The sequence below is a fragment of the Phasianus colchicus genome, chromosome 21 (assembly GCF_987193195.1).
Source record: "Phasianus colchicus chromosome 21, bPhaCol1.hap1.1, whole genome shotgun sequence".
Taxonomy (NCBI): Eukaryota; Metazoa; Chordata; class Aves; order Galliformes; family Phasianidae; genus Phasianus; species Phasianus colchicus.
The window spans coordinates 3,900,136-3,919,853 of record NC_143456.1 but is presented as its reverse complement, the minus strand read 5'-3'; the positions used below and the strand labels follow the sequence as shown (position 1 = coordinate 3,919,853).

The 19,718-nt window shown below is 41.6% G+C and overlaps 1 protein-coding gene across 9 annotated transcripts in view; it reads left to right on the top strand.

Moving 5' to 3' along the window:
- The first annotated feature begins 196 nt into the window (after positions 1-196).
- The window catches only part of SPNS3 (SPNS lysolipid transporter 3, sphingosine-1-phosphate (putative)), a 38,288-nt gene continuing 18,766 nt past the window's right edge, over positions 197-19,718 (top strand). The window contains exons 1-10 of one of the 9 annotated variants that reach the window (XM_090122254.1): positions 201-589; positions 6,637-6,772; positions 7,843-8,037; positions 9,108-9,162; positions 12,963-13,569; positions 16,012-16,077; positions 16,505-16,641; positions 17,170-17,321; positions 18,192-18,258; positions 18,842-19,032. In XM_090122254.1, the coding sequence (XP_089978380.1) occupies positions 13,362-13,569; positions 16,012-16,077; positions 16,505-16,641; positions 17,170-17,321; positions 18,192-18,258; positions 18,842-19,032 (821 nt within the window). In that variant the 5' untranslated portion in view covers positions 201-589; positions 6,637-6,772; positions 7,843-8,037; positions 9,108-9,162; positions 12,963-13,361. The other 8 variants (XM_090122252.1, XM_090122256.1, XM_090122253.1 and 5 more) reach the window with 8 other exon arrangements.

Here is a 19,718-nt window from a genome sequence, read left to right as displayed (position 1 = left end):
CGCGCGGCCGTGGCTCCGTGCCGCCCTCCTCCTCGCCGCCACCTCCTCCTCCCCCCGCCCGCCAGGAATTTCACTGCACTCCGCTCCGCTGTGCGCAGGCGCACTCTGGGCAGCCGCGGGCCCTTCCGCGCCGCCATTTTAGGAGTGGCAGCGGGGTGGGGAGGCGGGGCGAGGCGCGGCTCGGCCGCCATCTTGAGGAGGTCAAGTTTCAGCTTGGCGCCTCGCTGAGGGCAGCGGGTCTCCTGAGGGCAGCAGCCGTCAGCTTCCTTCAGTTACCTCACGGCTTTCCTCAGTCGTGGCACCGCACGAGTCGCATTGGATGAGCTTAGTGCTCTTTTCCAACCTTAGTGATTCCAAGGCTGCTCTGACACACAGAGCCGCACGTAACAAAAACAGCGTTTTGTCCTCATTCGAAGCCATCTCCCACGCCCAGACGGAGCCGCGGTTACTATTCGGCTTAGGGAAAGCCGCTCGCTGCAGTCTGTGCGGGATGCTGCAGCGCGGGGCTCTGTGGGGCTGTGAGGGCAGCGCCAGGGCGGGAGCGAGGGCTGAACATCGCCTCAGCGAATTGCCCTCCTGGCGCTGTGAGGTAAAGGCGGTCCCCCCGCTGGAGTCTCTGATTTTACGACTTAATTGTCATAGAAATGCAGTTTCTATAGGTGAGCAGTTATGATCAACGACAGAAATTAGGAAACTCCCTGTTCTGTTGCAAGGAGCTGCTACAAAGGATTTATCCTGCACGGTTCTGCCAAAATGTTTTTCACGAAAGTAACCCTCTTCATTGTTTTCTATTTGTATATGAACATCACACTCGGCTTTGCAACGAGAGCAAGAAACCCGGGATAGACGAGATGCTTCATTAGCAATGCTAAAGTCTTCTCCCCTGTTGTAATTCCTGTTACAGTCTGAGCATTTCATTACTGTCGTCCAACAATTAATCAGAATATCATTCTCAGACATTCTGGCCGTTCTGACTAAATCTGTGTCCTGTTCAGTGATTAAACTAGGATGAAAGAAGACATCCCACAGCATACACTGCTGTTACTGAAATTCATCTTACAAATGGTGTTCTTGGCCAAGAAAGTCTTTGTGAAAGTCTTTCCCTTTGTAGGTTAACTCTGATTCCCAAATGTATTTTTGTTGTTGTTGTTGTTGTTTATATTTTGTTATTGCTTCAGTCAGGTTCACTCAATCTTATAAAAGCAACCTACCTATTTAAACATAGAAAGCTATCATGTGCAAGTTCATTTTGTAAACTTGATATGCTAAGAGACAGTCACCCAGATTGGAATTCAGGCGTGTTGATGGGAAGTGACACTATTCTGGGTGGTATTTCTGTTTCAGGAATAAAAGGTAGGCTCTGTTCACAATGTCAGTTAAGCCAGCACTAAATTCACTCAACTTTCTGTACCTGAATCAATTCAGGCATGAGCACACATTTCTGACAGCGCTATTAATAGAGGACCTAACCACAGCATTGCAGACTGAAAGGTTATATAAAAGAAGACTATTTCTATTACAACATAATCAAAATAATCCTGAATTTCACCATTAGGTCACTCATTGGCAGTCACCTTACTTAAGAGGAAAGTCTCCTGTGGCTTATGTATGATTTCCTTGTGAGGAACATAAAAGACTGTGGGCTGGAAGAGGAAGGATATGGTTTAAGCAGGCAGAGATGACCTGGATTCCTTTATTCTACCAGCAGATTTAATCCTCTTTTACAAAAGTAATGTGTGTTTCTTTATAGGAAGCTCTGGAAATTGAAAGTACCCTCACCTTGCTCTGTCAAATCACCTTGTGTGCAGCTGCACATTGCAGAACACAGCTACTGCTGGTCAGGGCAGGTGACATGAACTTGTTTAGTGCTTCTTTACAGCAGTAAAGACTCTGCGGAATCCCATCATGAAAATGAAGCTGTTATGCCACAGTGAAGTCAGAACTCTGTTGGCTTGCAGTTCATGTTGTTTGTCCTTGATCACAACTGGCTATCTGTAAAGAGACAAAAGCATTTCTGTGGCTAGATAAAGTAATCTTCTGTGCTGTTAATATCTAGCTTCTATACTTCTTATGCACGAACACCTTATCCCAATTGTTTGGTGAAGCAATACCCAGTACATTTTAGGAAAAGATCTCAGGAAAGGAGAAATTAATTTCTTAAATTAGTTTTACCATCTCTGACTCGCTGCCTGCCTGCCGCAGTCTCTCCCATCTCTGCATTAAATAGAAAGGCAATAAAGAATTTAGATTGCCTTTTCTTTCCTGTAACTATTTCTTGTATGATGATTGTCAGATCTTATAGACATTTGCTGTGATCCTTATTGCATCAATCTTTTTTCCCTTAGTAGGGTGTATTCATAATGATTCATCTTGTAGTTAGAATAGAAAATTCTGGAATTTTTTTGTTTTTTGGTTTTTGGTTTTTTTGTTACCTTCAGCATCTTGCTTTGCTTGAATATCTTTTATTTGACTTTCTCTCCCAGTTCCTCACTCACAACACAAGTCACAGATTACACCAGCCATAGCTGCTGTTCAAGGGAGAATTTTCTGTCTGGATTCATACTGTTAGCAACATCTGCTCCTCTACTTCAGCTTCTTGGCAAAAGCAAGAAGCTGATGGTAAGACAGACACAGTTCCCTGTAACATGTTCAGCAACGTTCCTCTAATTTTACATGCTGGAATCAGCAAGAAGACATTTTAAATGGCAACAATGTGAGGTATCAATTTTAGGCTTAAAAAAAGTTCCTCTCAGGGAAATGGGGACCATGTTGTACCCATTACAACACTTGCAAGTCTGAATTTCTTGCAGTTGATACCAAGCAAATAAGGTTGGTTTTGTTGCTGTTTTTAACAGTGAAGTCTATACACGTTTCAAGTCTCATATTCTGGATCTAAATTTTTACCAGGAAGAAATATCAGTCTGCTGAGCTGTGGTGTACCTGTGTACCCTCTCACACTTGTTTTAGCTGTACATTCCCTGATATATAAGCAATTTAGTCTACGGAAGCTCTTTTAGAATGATCCTTGACTACATTTGCACATGAACAATAAAATCTAAATTAGTTCTTCCTATATTGTAAAAAAAAGTAACATCCAATCACTACTATGGATGTACCATGAAAGCCAGTGCTCTGAAAATTGCTTATCAGAAAGAACTTGGGAAAAAAGAGACAGCAATTCACTTCTTATGTCTTTGTTTCATAGCTCCTTTTTGATTCATAGCTCCCTGCTTGAATAAGAGCATAACGAAAACTGAAAGCTGTTTTGGTTCTGATTATGTCTGACCCATAAATAAAGACTGAACCTGGTGCTGAACACTCCATTCCGTCCAGAAGCACTCTGTGTAAGTTCAAGGCTACCGCTATGAAACAGGTTCAAAAGTTTAGCTCTTACTCAAATACTATTGGGCTCACATGTCACTGGGAAGTGGGTTTGCGTGTGAAGGGAGGTTTCCTGGAAAAAAACGGACCAGTGAACCATTAGTATGGCAACCAGAGAGAAACCTGGGATGGGGCAGTTGCAGTCACTACAACACATCTCTTCAGAACATACCTCAGTGCAGAGTAGGATGAAAATATTTGTATTTACTTTCATTGTAGCATTGTTCAGATTCTGCAACTGAGAGCAGAGTCCAGCTGGGTTAACACTAATCCTTGATGATCCCCATAGAGTTGAGAATCTCCACTTCTTCTGTAAAAGTACCAATCATTAGGCTGGATGTGGGTGGCAGGCTGTGGTGCTGAACTGATGTGCCCAAGATGCCAGAGCAAGCCTGTACAGGAGCCAGAAATTGGAGCTAGTCCTGACTTCCATTCCCTGATACATGAAACCACAATGGCTTTGATGTTCAAACCTTGCCATGCGTCTGTCCATCATTCCTTAAGCCCAGCAGTGTTCCACCCAGGTCACTGACTGCAGATAAGGGTTTTGATAGTGGCACAAAACGTAGAAAATAATTGTTTAGAAGAGACGTGGATGTAAACTAAGTCATTCACCAAGGGATGACGTCTCTCATGTCATGACATGACTTTTGGATAAGGTTTCTGGTTTGAAGCTACCTCGAGGGGAATGGTTATGGTAACAGGTTTCAGGAACTGCAGGCAATCCTTATGGATCCTTACACTAGTGTTGGCTCAGCCTGTTGGCAGGATGGTTCCCTTTAAGACCTGCATAAACCCAAATGACAAATGACCTTGCTCTAAACTTTATGCTGTTACTTAAAGAGAGCACTCTCAGCTAGGAAACTGAGACGTTGCTCTCTCATTAGTCAGGACCAGGGCAAAATGCCTGCTTTAGAGGTGTTCATTTTAGGCAACGTGGACATGGTTTTTGAGAGTACATTGCATTTCTTCCCTCATAATTAGTGAAAAACAGTAAACTTCAAAGTCAAACAGAAGATGAAAGCAGCAGAAATTAATGGCTGCACTGAGAGTCAAAATTGTTATGGGAAGGGTTAAACTCAATTGAAAAAATGCATTTTTCTAACTTGTATTTCTCAAGAACTGAGTCTGAGAAATTTTTGCTTTGCTGTCTCCAAAGCCTGACCTAATTGACAATCAGTTTAATATACCTGATGGAAAGCAGTCACGAGATCCACTGCTGCGTCAGTTTTCAATCCTTGGAACGAACACAAGGATGTGAAATACGAGGCAGGTTGTAATTGATTTGCCTTTTCTGAAATGCTGGGATGTTACTGCAACAAAATAAACATCAGAGTTCTCATGTGAAAAAATAAAGGCAAATGTTTGAAAATGGGTATTTCTATGTAAATTTGAAGTCTGAACTTAAAACACAGTTCTCATGTTTGATATTCCTATTGTAGGTGTAAAATAGATATTTAAATAATTCAGTCATGATTTTAAATGGCAAGTAGGAAATCTTAATTTACATAATTTATGTTAATCGTATTTCACATCTATAGTTGTTAATTCTCTACCCGAATAAGAGCAGATATGCCATGTTCGACAGGGTGTTCATCTCCTTTAGTCTGAGGGACAAGGGTAGTCATTAATTTGGGACCATCAGGTATGTATTCACACCTTCAATTTTGTTGGTTTTTTTTAAGTCATTAAGTCATTAAGTATTACTTGATAATCTTTTGTTTATTAGTTACTGTGAGTTTTTAATTGATTATTTCTGTTAAGTTACACTTACATGGGATCTAAGATTCAATTAAAATGTGCAAAGGAGATATTAATGAGAGATGAAAGGTTGTTTTTATCTCCCCCAACTTCCAAAATATGAATACTAGCAGATCCTATCCTCCCACAAGCTTAAGCTTCCTGCAGCATAATTTTACTTGTAGTTTGGAAAAGGGAAAACAACAAGAGCTACCTTCCTTTTTCAAAATCCTACTGAGTTCTCAACCCCAAACAACCAGGCATCACTATGAGCTTGTTGAATAATCTCAAATGAAGAACTCCATTTCTTTCTGCACCTGCAGATGAAGTTATTGCTGTAAAGGCTGGGCCAGCACTCAATGGGCTGCTCCTAATCACTCACCCAGTGATACCCACTGCTTGGTGATTTGACTTTCTCTGACATTTCTGCAGCCAGCCTGGCCTGCATGTGTATTTTGTACTTGCTGACCCTGTGAGTTTGTATGTCCTAACTTCACGTTTTATTTGGAGTGGGACTGGTTCTAAAAGGATAGATGCTCAGTTTAAATCAAAGCACTGCACTTGAAATTTTGCTTTGCTCTTTAAACTGGTTCAGTTCTTTGCTTTTGCTCACGTTTTGCAAAGTGATGATATCCCTTACCTCAAACTGTGGCTAACCATTGCTTATAAGGCACAAGAAGTACTTGGCAAAGTTATTTGCTTCCTGGGATGGTCTGGAACAGTAAGCTTGCAGCAATTTGGGCTATGCTCCTATTCAAAAACATGACATGTTCCAGCACCTTTCTGGTACAAACTCAGAGGTTTTTTGTTTTTTCAAGTAAACATGCCAGCTGAAGCTGATATCAGTGCTCTTATTGATAGGAGTTGTAGCCGAGTGTGAGTACTACTTTCTGCTGTGTGTTATTTTTAGCTTAAGACAACCGTGTTACATTACAAAGGACCATGACTAAAGACTATTAATGAAAAGTGTCTGAAGTGCTACTTTGAGTATGGAATAGAGATTTGCCGAGTTGTTGACTTGTAACAAAAAAAGAAATACTTGTTACTTCACTGGTCCTTAACTTTAAACAGAAATAGCTACTAGAACCATGAGAAGAAAATTCTTTTATTAGTAGCCTGTCAGACTGTATTACAATGCTGGATTGAAAATGTATATAATGTGCAAATACCAGCATGGTTCCAGGCGAGATAAAAAGAAAGGCCCCATTTCATTCACTTGACTTTTAATTTTATATGGAAGACCTTTTAAGACCACCTTCAGACCAGGTAAAACTGTTGGTAATAAAAAGAGTGGATGGAAGGATGTTATGAATGGAATGAATGGATAGAAAAGTATAGGATGTGAATGTGTCTAGTCTTCTAGTGGAATACAGTGCTAAAAATACCTGGTCAAATTGCATGAAAGAAGGAATTCTCCCCTACTGTTCAGCTCCTGGATTGCTGATATAACTAATAGACTATCCTTCACCTTGTTTTCTCCATCTTCATGGATTTTTTTTGTCTTTGTTTCATTAGAGGCAGACATTGGACTGGCTGAGCCAACTTCATTACCAGTAGCTGATAAAAATCAAACTGATGATGCACAGGAAGTGAGTATGGCCACTTTCTGCATTGGTTCTCTTGTAGAAGTGGAAGCTTCCTTCTGCCTAAGGTGGGTAACCATCAGTGACACTATGAGTGTATTCTAATCCCTATTTCCTATCTAAATCACTTTATAAATTTCAGTATTTCCACATATTTGCTGAATAGCTGTCATAAATGTCAGCATCCTGGGTTTAGTGTGAATAAGAGCCTCAGAATGACAAGTTTTCTTCTGTTGCTGGCAGAATTTCCCAGTTCTAGCAATCATGCACAGCAATAGAGAGCTCATGTACTTACCCTCACCAAAACGGTGAGCACAGTGTACACTTTGCCTTACTGGAAGCAGTAAGAGAGGTCGTTATTTTGCTTTGTGCTGGACATGCTTCTGGGAAATAAAGACACTAAATTAGATATTGTGAATTTAAATCTCATTATTCAAGTTTTTGAATAATCACAATTCTAACATTCTCTATAGTGATTAAGAATCTGTATTAACTTGTGGAACACAAGTCTCTTTTTTAGTCTGAAGCTAGCAAGGCTAGGTAAAGAGAGACATCACAAGGAAAGACCTCTATTTTTGTTCTGTCAATGTCTGTTTGTCATTACTCATAATAAATGGCTCCTTATCTGTTATTCTGTCTTCTTAATTAAGAGGTCTCTGGTGTATAAAAGTGAAGACTGCAATGATCACCTAATAGCTCTTCTAGGAATTAATGTTTCACTGTGGAAGAAAGGTCAAAATATAGGTTAAACAGATGTTTAATCCCATAGGTTTTGTCTTTTTTCCAAATCCACGCAGATTTCACAGCCATTTTCTTGCTATAACCGTGGCAGAATTGTCCACAATCCTGAAATGTGATAAATCCAGTTATCAGATGTACTATTAAACTCGAGCTTGAGTTAAAAGAAATGGTAGAGGCAAAAATAGTTAAATTGGTTAGCTGACAGTGTCTTTGATGCATGGTAACTATAAGGCCTCACTTTTCTTGACCTCCACAAGCTGTTCTGTGCTCGAATAAATCTCAGCTAGAAGAGGAAGCTCTGTTCCACTGATGTGCTGCTTCCCCTTTTGTCTAATGCAAATGCAAAATGTGCTCACTTGCAAAGAGAGTTTGTTCTAGCTCTAAATTTCATTTGTAGCAGGATTACAAGGATACAACTGAGGAGAATGCTACCTGTGAAAGGAGTTATTTGGATAAGCCCTTCATGATATATTCATACAGTTGCAGTTTGTTTCTTAATTCCAAAAGTGTAGAAGAGGCCGAACAAGCATCCTTCCCCAGACAAAAGCACGATCTGCATGCCTGGAAGATGAAAACTATACGTGGATTATGAGTAAGTAATGAGCAAAAAGGTGAACTTTACTGCATACAGCGTGTATAGTACTGTGTAGAGAAAGCATTTCAAGTGGAAATGCAGACTGAGGTGATACAAAGGATGTAATTAAAAATAGTGACATTTATTGAAACTCACAGAATGAGCATCTTCTAAGCAGGTATTTTTCAATTAAGAGTATAGTGAAACAAGTGGTTCGGTTGGTTTTCTTAAAATTATATAAGCAGAAGACTGCTTGTGAAGTGTTCTGGGCGTAATTATTGTTAGTCTGGATGGATCATTCTTGGTTATACAGTTGTTCCATGAGATGCATGCAAAAGCAAGTGATGCACAAATTGGTAGTGGCTCATAGTGTTAGCTCTGCCTGCAAAGATTTGGAGAACACTCATTGGCAATCCAGTCATGTATGGTTGATTCCTTACTATTAAACTTCTAAATTTAATTCTAATATACTAAGTGTTTCATAACAGTATTTTGACCCGTTAGCAGTTATTACCTGAATGTTAATCATGTCTAAATTTGGCCACAAACAATACACTGAGATAGAGCAGGTTCAACAAACTACAGGTGAAGAATTTCTCAAACTTCAGTCAGAAGTGGAGCACCACGGCTTCCTTCTTTCTGGCCAGGGAACAAGTATTGGGAACAATAAGGGAACAAGTATTTGGTGAATGTGCATCAGTCAGAGGAACTGTAATGCAAGAAAAAGATACCCGTTGGTAGAAGAGTCATCTCTGGAGTTTTGCAATATGGCCTTTTGTGGTATATGATACACAATCTATATAATACAACAGAAACTGAAAATCGTGCTGAATTTTGTGCATGATTACATTACTTGAGTAGCCTGCTCTCATGACAAATCTGTCACTGGTTTAAACAGCAGATCAAACTGCCATTCCTCCAGCCTCGCAGATATCGATGTCTAGGTCCAAGTCTGCCTCTACGTATCATCAACATAGAGTATGTTCCAAACCAGAAGTGGGTTATTGTGAATTCATGATTAATCAGAGACTGCAGTGACAAACCTCAAAAAATCACAGTCTCTTGCCTAAAGCACTTTTCCTTTACAGCTCTTTCACAGTAATCATCATTACCTTTGTATCAGCTTGGAGAGGAACATACCAGGTAGGTCCAAAGATCCATTTATTAAGTTGACTGCCTAGAAGAACTATGTTGAATATTATTTTCTGAACTTGTCAGACACTGAATTATTGTGGCAGTCCATGTTGCAGTTATTTGCAGGATCTCAAGATTTATGAATTTGCTTCCATCACATATATTTAAAACACGTAATGGCTGTGCCTTGAAATGCTGACCACTCCCACGTGTGTATGCAAATACACACAAGCTTATACTCTCTTTTTGCTACTTTATGTTCTCTGTCTGGGTTATGCAGGAGAGAGGGAGACACCAAACTGAGCTTGCTTCTTTCTTCCTAAAATCGGTATTGTTAGATCTAGTCAACAATTAATGTTATTTCCATATTGAATTCTTCATACATGTTGTCGCTGTTTGCTGTTCAAGAGGGTTAATAAACTTATTTTATTTTTTGTGTAGAATTGGTTTGGAGTTAATCAAGATAATAAAATACCCCTCAATTTCTACCTTACTGACAACTTGGTTCACTAATAATGGACCTTCTGACCCGGCCTTCTGAGAAAGCTCTGGCAAAATCTTCAAAGCAGTTCCTGGATGCAGGGACTCAGTTTGCAGCATGTTTGACTCTGAAGGGGTATCTGGAGAAATCCAAGGGCATTTTATAGTAGATACTTGAAATCCTTGCAGCAGAAATTGAAGGCTCTCACATCACTTGTCTGTGAATTAGACTTGTCCCATCTAGATTGCAGGCATGGCACGTTTGTTGGCAGCATCTCACCTGGTTTTAATTAAACTCAGCGGCTGTAATGTATGCTGCTTCCACAAGTCTTAGCTGGTTAACAGAGCGCTGCCTGTGAGCACATCTCCTCACCAGCTGCCTCCTACTGGCACCACTGGCTCGTTCCTGCTAATGAGAACGGCAGCACAGGGCAGGGTTGTGGCCAAGTAAGGGTAGGTGCCTCAGTCAGGTGGAGCACAAAGCACAGTGAGACCCACTGGGGCTGCTGCCCAGCTGCTGAGTGTGTGCCTGGACAAGCAGGACACTCCAGATGAGTCATGGCCAAGGACTCCGTCGATGAGTAATAGCTAAGAAGATGAAATCAGTTGAATGCTCTGTTTGAAACAAGGCAGCTTCCTAAGCACAAAGAACTGCCACAGCTTGGCCTGCTGAGTGTCAGCCGACCAGCTCTAACTGTCACCAAATGCACGTGCTCATCTGGGCATTCTTGGTTGCATTTGTCAGGTTCAGCCATCAAAACAACTTCTGCTACCACAGCCAGATGCAGAACGGGGTAAGAAAATCCATTGCTGTGTGCATGGGCTAGTTCCAAATGCCTGGAATAAACAGGTTCCAACTTGCTGCTACCATAGAAGGATTTCACTGCTGGTGACTTCTTGCATGACACAGCTATGAGATCGCAGGCCTAAATGAACCATCAGAATGGGAATGGTGAAGGAGGATGCTGGGGATTAAAACTGCCTATTGCATTGCACTGACACCAGGCACACCTGTTGTGAGCTCTGCAGGCAAACACTGTGCTCTGTTCCAAGGCAGTCTATATCCTGACTGACAGAAATGAACAAAGGAGGAAGAAAAAATGTTTGCCTATAAAGAAATGAGCTGTAATCCTACCTAAAAAAAAGTTAACTTGTATTGTTCAGTGGTTTCCTGTAGTCAGTCTAGAAGAAGTGAATGGTGACAAAGTTTTGTAGAATCTTTTTGCTTGGTGTTGTCTGCACAAACGTGAAGGTCTTGGTCTGAGAAAATGAGAAACAGACTGCTAGAGGCAGAACAGCTATCAAAGAATGATGCTTATAAAAGCTGCCACAGTAAGGCTAAGTCACAGAGGACCTTTTGGCCAGACTGTACCCAGCAGTGCAAACCTGAGGGGTGGAAAGACGTGGCTTGGAACACCGAGGGAAGGGAGAGGGTGATGTCTGCTACCAGCAGCTGGGGCACAGTTGTGTTCTGCTCAGCACTGAGTTGCTATATGACAATCTGACTTACAAATCTGTGCTGCAGACAGAACAAAATGCAAGTAAGCATAGCATCAAAAAGTCTAAATCCAAAGTGATACTGGAGCAGGGCTCTAGAGGAAGGGGTTTAAAGTGATGCCTGGGGAACAGAGCTGCTACCAGGGCTGAACTGTTACGTGGCTCAAGAAACAGGAAACAGAAACGGTAAAGAAAGCAAAAAGGGAATCAAAAGTGGAATCAAAATCTCACCTACGACACCTAAAGTCAGGGCTGCAGCAGGACGGCCGCCAGCTCCCTTTGTTTGCAGCGCCGGCCCCGTGCGCCAAGGCCAGCAGCCGCTCCCAGCGCTGTGTGCCCGCTACTTGGGCGCCACCCTGCGGCGCAGCGCCGCAGCGCCTCCCGGCCGCTCCCATTTCCTGCTGCTCCCCGACGCGGTCAGCTCTGGGCGTCACTGCCCCAATAAAGCAGCGGGATGAATGGATGACACGAGTACTCGCTGGAGGTTCTGGAGTGTGTAGAAGAGAAAGAGTTGCAGGAGTGATATCGAATAAAGAGCAACAAGAGCTTCCCGTTGCGGTAAGCTGGCACATTGAATGGTTTTCACATGCAACTTAAGTGGAGTTCCTTGTAGGAGTGGGGAAAGATAGACCCATAGCTAAATCCTTCTTTAGAAAGTTGAGAGCTAAGATGTTACCAAAAAAGTTCTGTCTTGCAATAAAATTAACACAGACTTATTCATGATGAAGTCAGGCTGGGCAGGAACACGCCTGCTGGCTCATGGACAGCTCAACCTTCATGAAGTGAGGATGGAATGAAATACCACACTGTTAGGCACACCGAAGTAGAAGAGGCCAGACTTCACAAGATGACCAAGAATCTGAGATGCTGATTTGTTTTCAGTTTAGTGTGAAACAGTCTTTAAAAAAAAAAAACAGCCACCAAAGCCCAGCAATGTTTTCTTGTCTTCATCCATGAGTCATCAACTGATCTGTAACTGGTCCAATTAGCTGCCTCATCTTAAACTCTTACTAATTATTTCTCACTTGAAACTTTCTTAACAGGATACAAAAAATAAAAGACCCTCTGAAGCTGACAATCCACAAAACATCTCAAGAGATATTATGATGAGTTATTTTTCTAAAAAGATGAATGTAATAGGAAAATTCTTCCTGGAAAAGTTGATGAAATGCACTTTTTCAAGTCAGAGTGGATGGAAGAAAGGCAGAGAAGAAAGGTGCCTACACACAGTAGAGAAACCAGAGTGCCTTCCTTTGTTCTCCTTTCTTCCCCTTTCAGACCTCTTTTTGGAGGAGATAGGGGAAGAAATCTGGTTACTCAGTTCAGGTCTGTGGAATGTGCACAGTTCCAGCAGGGGTTCTGAAGAGTGTGGTGATGTCGGGTTTTTTTAATCTACTGATTTGTTTCCATCTCTTTTCTCCTGCTTGCTGTCGTGTTCTGCAGTAATTTTTTTTTTTTCTTTTCATTTGTCTGGTTTCATTCCTCCTACCTTCAACAGAAAGTAGTCTGCAATGTTAATTGTCTGCTTAAGTTGCTGACTTGACCTAAAACCTCTGGATCTTGGAAAGGATTCTGTTTTGGGGGCAAATCTGGCCACTGCAGAGCAGGTAGGAGATAATGGGAGAAGTGAGTGGTCAGGTGGAAGGGACAACATGAGGTGGCCCTGTGTTAAAGGACAGGGATGTGCGTCTGTAGGGGGGATTAAGACATGAGTTGCAGAGAAAGCAATTTGTCCAGAGTTGCACAGGAAATCTGTGGTAAAAGAGGGCTCAAGTCCAAGATAGGTATCTGATCTGGTGAACTAACTGATCTCTTTTCTTTCTGTTTTGTAGGAAGGCTGTTTTTAGCTCCAGCAACTCAGTGAGACCTCAGCAAAGATTGTTAATGACTTTTTTTGCTATGCAGTATCTCTGAGATCATTACAAACTTGTGCACTTTTATTTCTTGGATGCACAGTGGATTATTTTGCTTTTGGATGAGTTGCTCTTCACTGCCTTCAAGGTAAAGCACTTCAGTACTTTTGCTCAACAGAAGCATAGGACTAAAACATTTTTTTTTAAGCTCTCCCTGCTACAAGGAACATTTCACTTCAGTTTTTAGTGGCTGGGCTTTGTCGCCGGAAATGACTGCAGTGGCTGAAGTTCCTCATAGCCTGAACACAGAACTGCCTTCTAGCTTGTTGCACTGAGGAAACACTTCATAGCATACGGCGACTTTTTGCACTGGGAAGTATGCAGAACCCAAGTGCACATGAAAACACAGACTTGCAGCCCAGGGTGCGTCATGAGGAGCAGAATTATGGAGCTACTGCAGCACGTGTGAGACGAGGTCCACGTGTGCCACTGTCAAGGAACAGTCCATCAAAGAGAGATTACCTGATAGTTGGTGTGCTGTGCTATGCAAACCTAATAAATTTCATGGATTGGTTTATTGTACCAGGTAAGAGTCTGTTTCCTCTTTCTGAGGAAAAAGAAATTTAAGTTCTCAACAGCTCTATTTGTTCCTCAGTTACAATATTCTGTATTGTAAAGGTATGTTTTATGTCTTTTCAGTCTTTCTTGTTTATCTGCTTTAGCCTGCAGCTCATACTCTCTGTGAAACTTCAAATCATATTCTTGAAAGACAAAGAAATGATGTATTAGTTACTCATTGTCAATAGAATGCTGTTAAATGCTTAAGGTTCATATTTTGAAGCTATTATAAAAAATATTAGCACACAGAACAACTGGTCAATTGCTTGTGTCTGGATTTCACAGAGATTTTCTGTAGAAACATCTCTATTGTATACTTGTATGCTTACTGCATCGTTGGCTCTGGTAGATGAGCTGTGGCATTCCTTCATCTGAAGAACAGCGATGTCATTTCCCACATTAAAAGTATGAAAATTATGTGCAAGTTTCTTTGAGGAAGGCTTAGCTTCCTCCTGAGCTGGTGGAATTTGTACAATTTCTGCAACGAAGAGTGTAATATAATTCTGCAAAGAGAATGGAGGCTTATTTCTCTGGGTATCACCTGCCAAATTTACAAGCCTTCCAAAATACAATTCTTTGATTATTTATTAATTTGTCTGTTTATTGACCTAAGTATGAGCAGCAAAGCATTGCTTCTGTTAAACCACTGGGAAATGTGTTTTATTTTTTTCTCTGCATGCATAAACTGTGTCTGGTATAAATTCTTCTTAGATCACTCCTCAGCATCTATCAATCTTCCAGGGGCCTTACCTGGAAACTGGAGGACAGGCTTGTGAGCTTACTGTATTTTACCTCTGAGTGGCCTGGAAATCATTGATATTTAAAAACCTCGAATTAATACTTAGCGTTGGCACACAAACTAATTACTTTTACTGCTTAGACCATTAAGAAATTCAAGACATTAAGTCAGTATCTTTAAAATGGAGAAGTCAATGAATTTAGGAATTAAAGCTTTTTCTATTGAATGTTTGTTAACCACACATCTAAGAGGGAAGGAAGCATGAAGGGGTGCATGCTGAATGATACTGCAAGACTGTTAGTGAAAAAAATTCAGTGTATGAATTCAGCTGTCAACTAAATTTCACTGTAGAAGGGTGGGGGACCGGAGGGGATGAAAATCCCTTTGAGCAAGAACTGGGATGCAGGGGGGGGCACTTGGAAGTATGAAGTGCCAGCAGCCATTGGGCTCATTCCTGGCTCTGAACTATTGTTTGACTCCGTGCACACTAACAGCTTAACATTTTAAGCAGGTCTGTGAAGTAGAAGTTGCCTGCCAGTTCAGTTTCTTCTGCGTGAGGTACCTGCAGGGATATGTAAAATTCAGGAACAGAGGTGCAGCTTGTATTTGGGCCTTTGAAATACCAGACATGTTCTTTAATTACAGTCTATCACCAAAATGCTTTTTACTTAACTCTATGACTTCTTATTCCAGGAGAGTACTCTGCTTACAAACTGCACTTCATAGCACAGCAATCTGCTCTGCAGTGCTGGAACTCAGCTGCACTGCACAGTTCTTGCATCAGTACTCTTGAGTTTGGCTGTCCACACATAGGAACGTTATGGTAAATATAAGTTAACAAGAAAGTGAGGAAGAGGCACAAATATTGATTTAAAAGTAAACTTATGTGTAATTGTCTGCTGGAATCGAGACTTCTACTCACTAACAGTAGTGATCACGCAGACTTTTGCCCTTCTGTTGCCCTGTTCCAAGCTGCTCACATCGCTGCTTTGCCATTTGCTGGTATCTGGCTGGCCCAGTTGCTGCAGTTATCTAGAGAGGTAACATTTTAATGGTGCTCAGTTTGAACGTTAGTTGGAGTTAAATTGTGGTTCCAACCAGGTGTTGTAATAGCTGTGGTTTGTACTGAACTTTCTACTCGCTCAAAACTGAAGTTCTCATGATTCAGCATTTCTGTGTGTTGATAATCACTTACTGGAAAGAATAGATCTGACTAATTATTGTGTTGTAATAATGTAAAGGCATTTGTTGTTCTGAGTGAGGTCACAGACTTTAAGTTTCTGAGACTGTTTGGAACTCTCTAAATATGAGAGTCATTGAGAGATACCTACAGAACCCCCTGTGCTGCTGTTAGTCTGGAGCTTGGTCTGTACTGACTTCAAGTGCCATCAGCACTTGAAGCACAGCAGCTCTGATTGAAATAGCTGGTAAACTGATTCTTGTAAGACCCGTTCAGTGGAAGATTATGAATTTAATCTACAGAGATAAGAAATGTGAATATTTCTTTTATCTATGTTTGTGGCACAGTAATGGTTGACATGGAAGCTAGCAAGATAAACGTGCTGTGGTTCTTACAAACCATCTTGAAATCAATATCAGACTTGGCAAATTAGTAGAATCACAACGAATAAAGTGTACTTTGCTGTCACTGGTTGTTTAATTCTGTTGCAGGGATCCTGTTAAATATACAGAAATACTTTGCACTTAATGACGGGACTGCAGGCCTACTGCAAACAGGTAATAAAATCACTTACATTCAGATTTGCCTTGTGCCTATATGGTCTGTGCCTAAAACACAGTCTAATATTTTCTAGTTCCTCCTCATGTGTGGAATTGCTCGCTCCCACTGGTGGGCAAGCTGTCTAAAATGTGAAACTGAAAGCTGAAAGACTTTGGTTCAGGGAAGACCAGAGCTCAGACTTTCAAAAATCCCACAGCATGTGAACCATAAAAGATGAAAGAATTTCTAAGTAAGAAATACAGAGCTTGAGCAGTTTGTGCCTGTTTTACTTTTTGTATTGTTCTTCTTTTTAAATAAATCTCTATTTGAATTTATTTCTTCAGACTCCGCACACTAAAAAATAAACTGAATTTGTCTGAGAGGTGAGAAGTACTATAAGAACAATTTGACCAATGTTGTCTTTGTACCTTTTTGGATTTCTAGTTTTTGTCTTGTGTTACATGCTGGCTGCTCCCTTCTTCGGATACCTTGGTGACCGATACAACAGGAAAGTCATCCTTGGAGCTGGTATTTTCTTCTGGTCTGCTGTAACATTAGGAACTTCATTCATCAGTAAATCAGTATGTTTGTTTTTTAGAGGATACTACTGAAATCACCTTGCAGGATTTGATAGAGTCCTGCTCTGATCATGTTTGGAAAAGCTGTAAGTGAGCTTTCACTCCCCAGGCCTGGACTAAGTGGGTTTTGTGCTGGAATGCTCCATGGGGTGATGGAGTCCAGCTCAGGCAATGGAGCACATGCACACTGTAGTTGCAAGTGATGGAATCTTAATGCTGCCCCAAATTCTAGCTGATTACATCACTGGTGTGCAGTGGATTGGCCAGCAAGCCTGAACAGTCTATTGATCACATCCTGAAGTTCTCTGTGGTGTCACTCTAAGAAATCACTACAGTACAGAAGGCAGAAAGCACAGCAGTGGGATGTGAGCAAAGCTGGTGTGGATGCAGGAGCCATAGATACATGCAAAAGTCAGCTGCATTTTTCCCCTGGTACATCTGACCCATTAAAATACACCTCTTTAATAATCATCTTTTTTTTTTTTTTTTTCCCATGCCTTTTTTGGACCACACGATGCCTTTTGCCTGCAGTATTGCTGGATATTCTTTCTTTCACGAGGACTGGTTGGCATTGGCACAGCCAGTTATTCCACAGTAGCTCCTACCATCATTGCAGATCGGTTTGATGAGGGAAAAAGGACCACGATGTTGTCTGTCTTCTATATCTGCATTCCAGTGGGAAGGTTGGTTTTCTTGCTAGCAACTGATCTGCCTTTGGAAATTCTGTCTGAGCAGGCCTGCAATTTAATGTACCCTCAACCTTGATTAGACAGATTTTGACATATATCTGCACTGGTTCTTGCAAAAGGATTTGTCACTTGCTTAGCATCTCCAAATAGCACTGATTGGGGTTATTTTTAAATTTACTTTGAAGGAAAAATCACTTTTCTCTCAACATTTTGGGAGAAACTAAGCTCTGAAAACAAGTTTTGAATAAAACATTCAATTAATTCTAAAATAAATATGTGTGACTTATTTATTTATTCAATTGAAAATAGAAGTTTTTAAATATTTGTTTACCTGACAATTTTGTTGTGTCTCTCTATTAAGCATATCCTAAGGAGGAATTGGCACTTTCGTCCCCTCTTTTATTCAAATTGATTTTGTGTCTGAGGGAGAGGTGGAGAAGGGCTTTGTAAGTGTTTCGTACTCTTTATTAGAACAGGCAGTTGAGGATGAGTCCAGAACCCAGACTAAAACAAAAGGAATTCCTGTAGGGCTTATTTCACACAGCTTGCACAGAGGGGAGCAAATAACAGAGCACTCTGTGGGCTGTTTGATCTGGATCAGTGTCATCCTACAGAATGTGTAATCCAGTGAAAATCTGGGATGTTATTACCACTGTCTCAAGTCTGCTCTGAGGAGATGAGATTCTCTTCTTAATACCCATTGGCAAGGAAACCAGCAGAGGCCATGTGTGTTGTTTCTGTTTTATCTGTTTTGAAAGCTATGATAGAATATTTCCCTGTGCTCTCCCTAACTGGTGAGACACATTGTTTCAGTCAGCATGAGTTCATTAGCACCTACTGATCATCCCCTTCTGTTTCTTACAGTGGTCTTGGTTACGTCTTGGCATCCAGCATGGAACATGTCACAGGTGACTGGCACTGGGCCTTCAGGGTGAGTTAATCACTTCCACTCGTGATCCTGGGCCATTTGCTGTAAAATTTTGGCTGAGGTTTGGCTTGATGTGCTCACGGTGCTGAGGTGAGCAGTGGAGGGGATTCCTGTTCTCTGGCTGGTCACAGAACTGTTCCTGCTGGGATGACTGGAGTGTTTCTGCCCGGCTCTTGTAGAATGAAAAAGATATAGGGGAACTCATACTGCAGCCAGGGCAGGTGCTGATGTTCCTCTCACCCAAGGACACACTTGGAATGGTTGTATAGCAGTCTTTTACAGCTGCATCATCGGTCCTTGGGCTTGATCAGAGTATTCCATGTAGTTTTCAGCTGGATTCCTCTAAAATCAGAGTAAGCTGTCATAAGTCTCTATGATGGGGAAGGGACATTCGTTGTTCTTCCTCCAAAGTCACCTAAAATCACCAAAATCCACTCTTCTTCTTTACAATTATGATCTACACACAGATTTCTGAGCACACTGACAATTCTCTGATATGCAGTTCTGTATCTGAGTTTGAGTAGCTGTGGAGTTTTTGCTACAAGAAAAAATGATATCCTCGATCTAACCAGCTTTGTGTTTACAGGTTACTCCTTGCATGGGAGGTTTAGCTCTGGTTCTTCTGATTCTGCTGGTCCCTCACAGGATCCAGAGGAGGACAGAGGCACACAGAGCACTGAGCATCCACGGCTCTTTACGAGTAGCAGCCGAAAAACCTGGTGCACAAGGAGCTGCCAAGACTTCTTGGTGTCAAGATGTCACATCGCTTGGCAAGAAGTAAGAGATTTTAGCAACAACTGAAAAATGCCCATTCTAGTATTAGAAGTACAGCTTTCAAATCCTACTCAGCTCCTCTGTACCGCATGCTGTAGGCAAGGTGACTGAAACTGCTCTGACGAAATCTTTCTCCCACCCTTTTACAGGAATAGTAAGAAAGATATTAAAAATTATTTTTGTTTTGTTTTGTTTCCCTATAGCAAGGGGGAAGGAGGCAAAGCAATGTTGGCAGAGTGCTTCTGTTTAAATCCAGTTCTACTTTCCACCAAGTTTCCCCTTCTCTCTTACTTTGGCATGCAGGGTAGGATAGGTTGGTACACTTTGCAGGTGTAACTTCATCTGTAATTCTTAGTGCCCGAGGAAAGTCCGATCAGCGTGCTTTAGGTAGGATGTTCCCCCCTTCCGCCTCGTAGCTGGTGAATATGCTGCCGAGGTCGGGGTGGAAGAGGTGGATCCGGTCTGAGAACAGCAGGTGCCGCTGTGCACCTGCGCCAGACCCCGCTCTGCGCTGCCCGCGCCGGCAGGCTGCTTCCCTGGGGTCCCGACGAAATGCTTTTCAGTTAAAGAGATGCTCCTCTCGCTGCTCTGGGACTTTCTTTGGATGTTCTCCTTCTGCAGGAGCCGGCGTTTTCCAATTGATGATTAGATTTGCATCCTATTTGCATCTGGAGCAGTGAAATCATTAG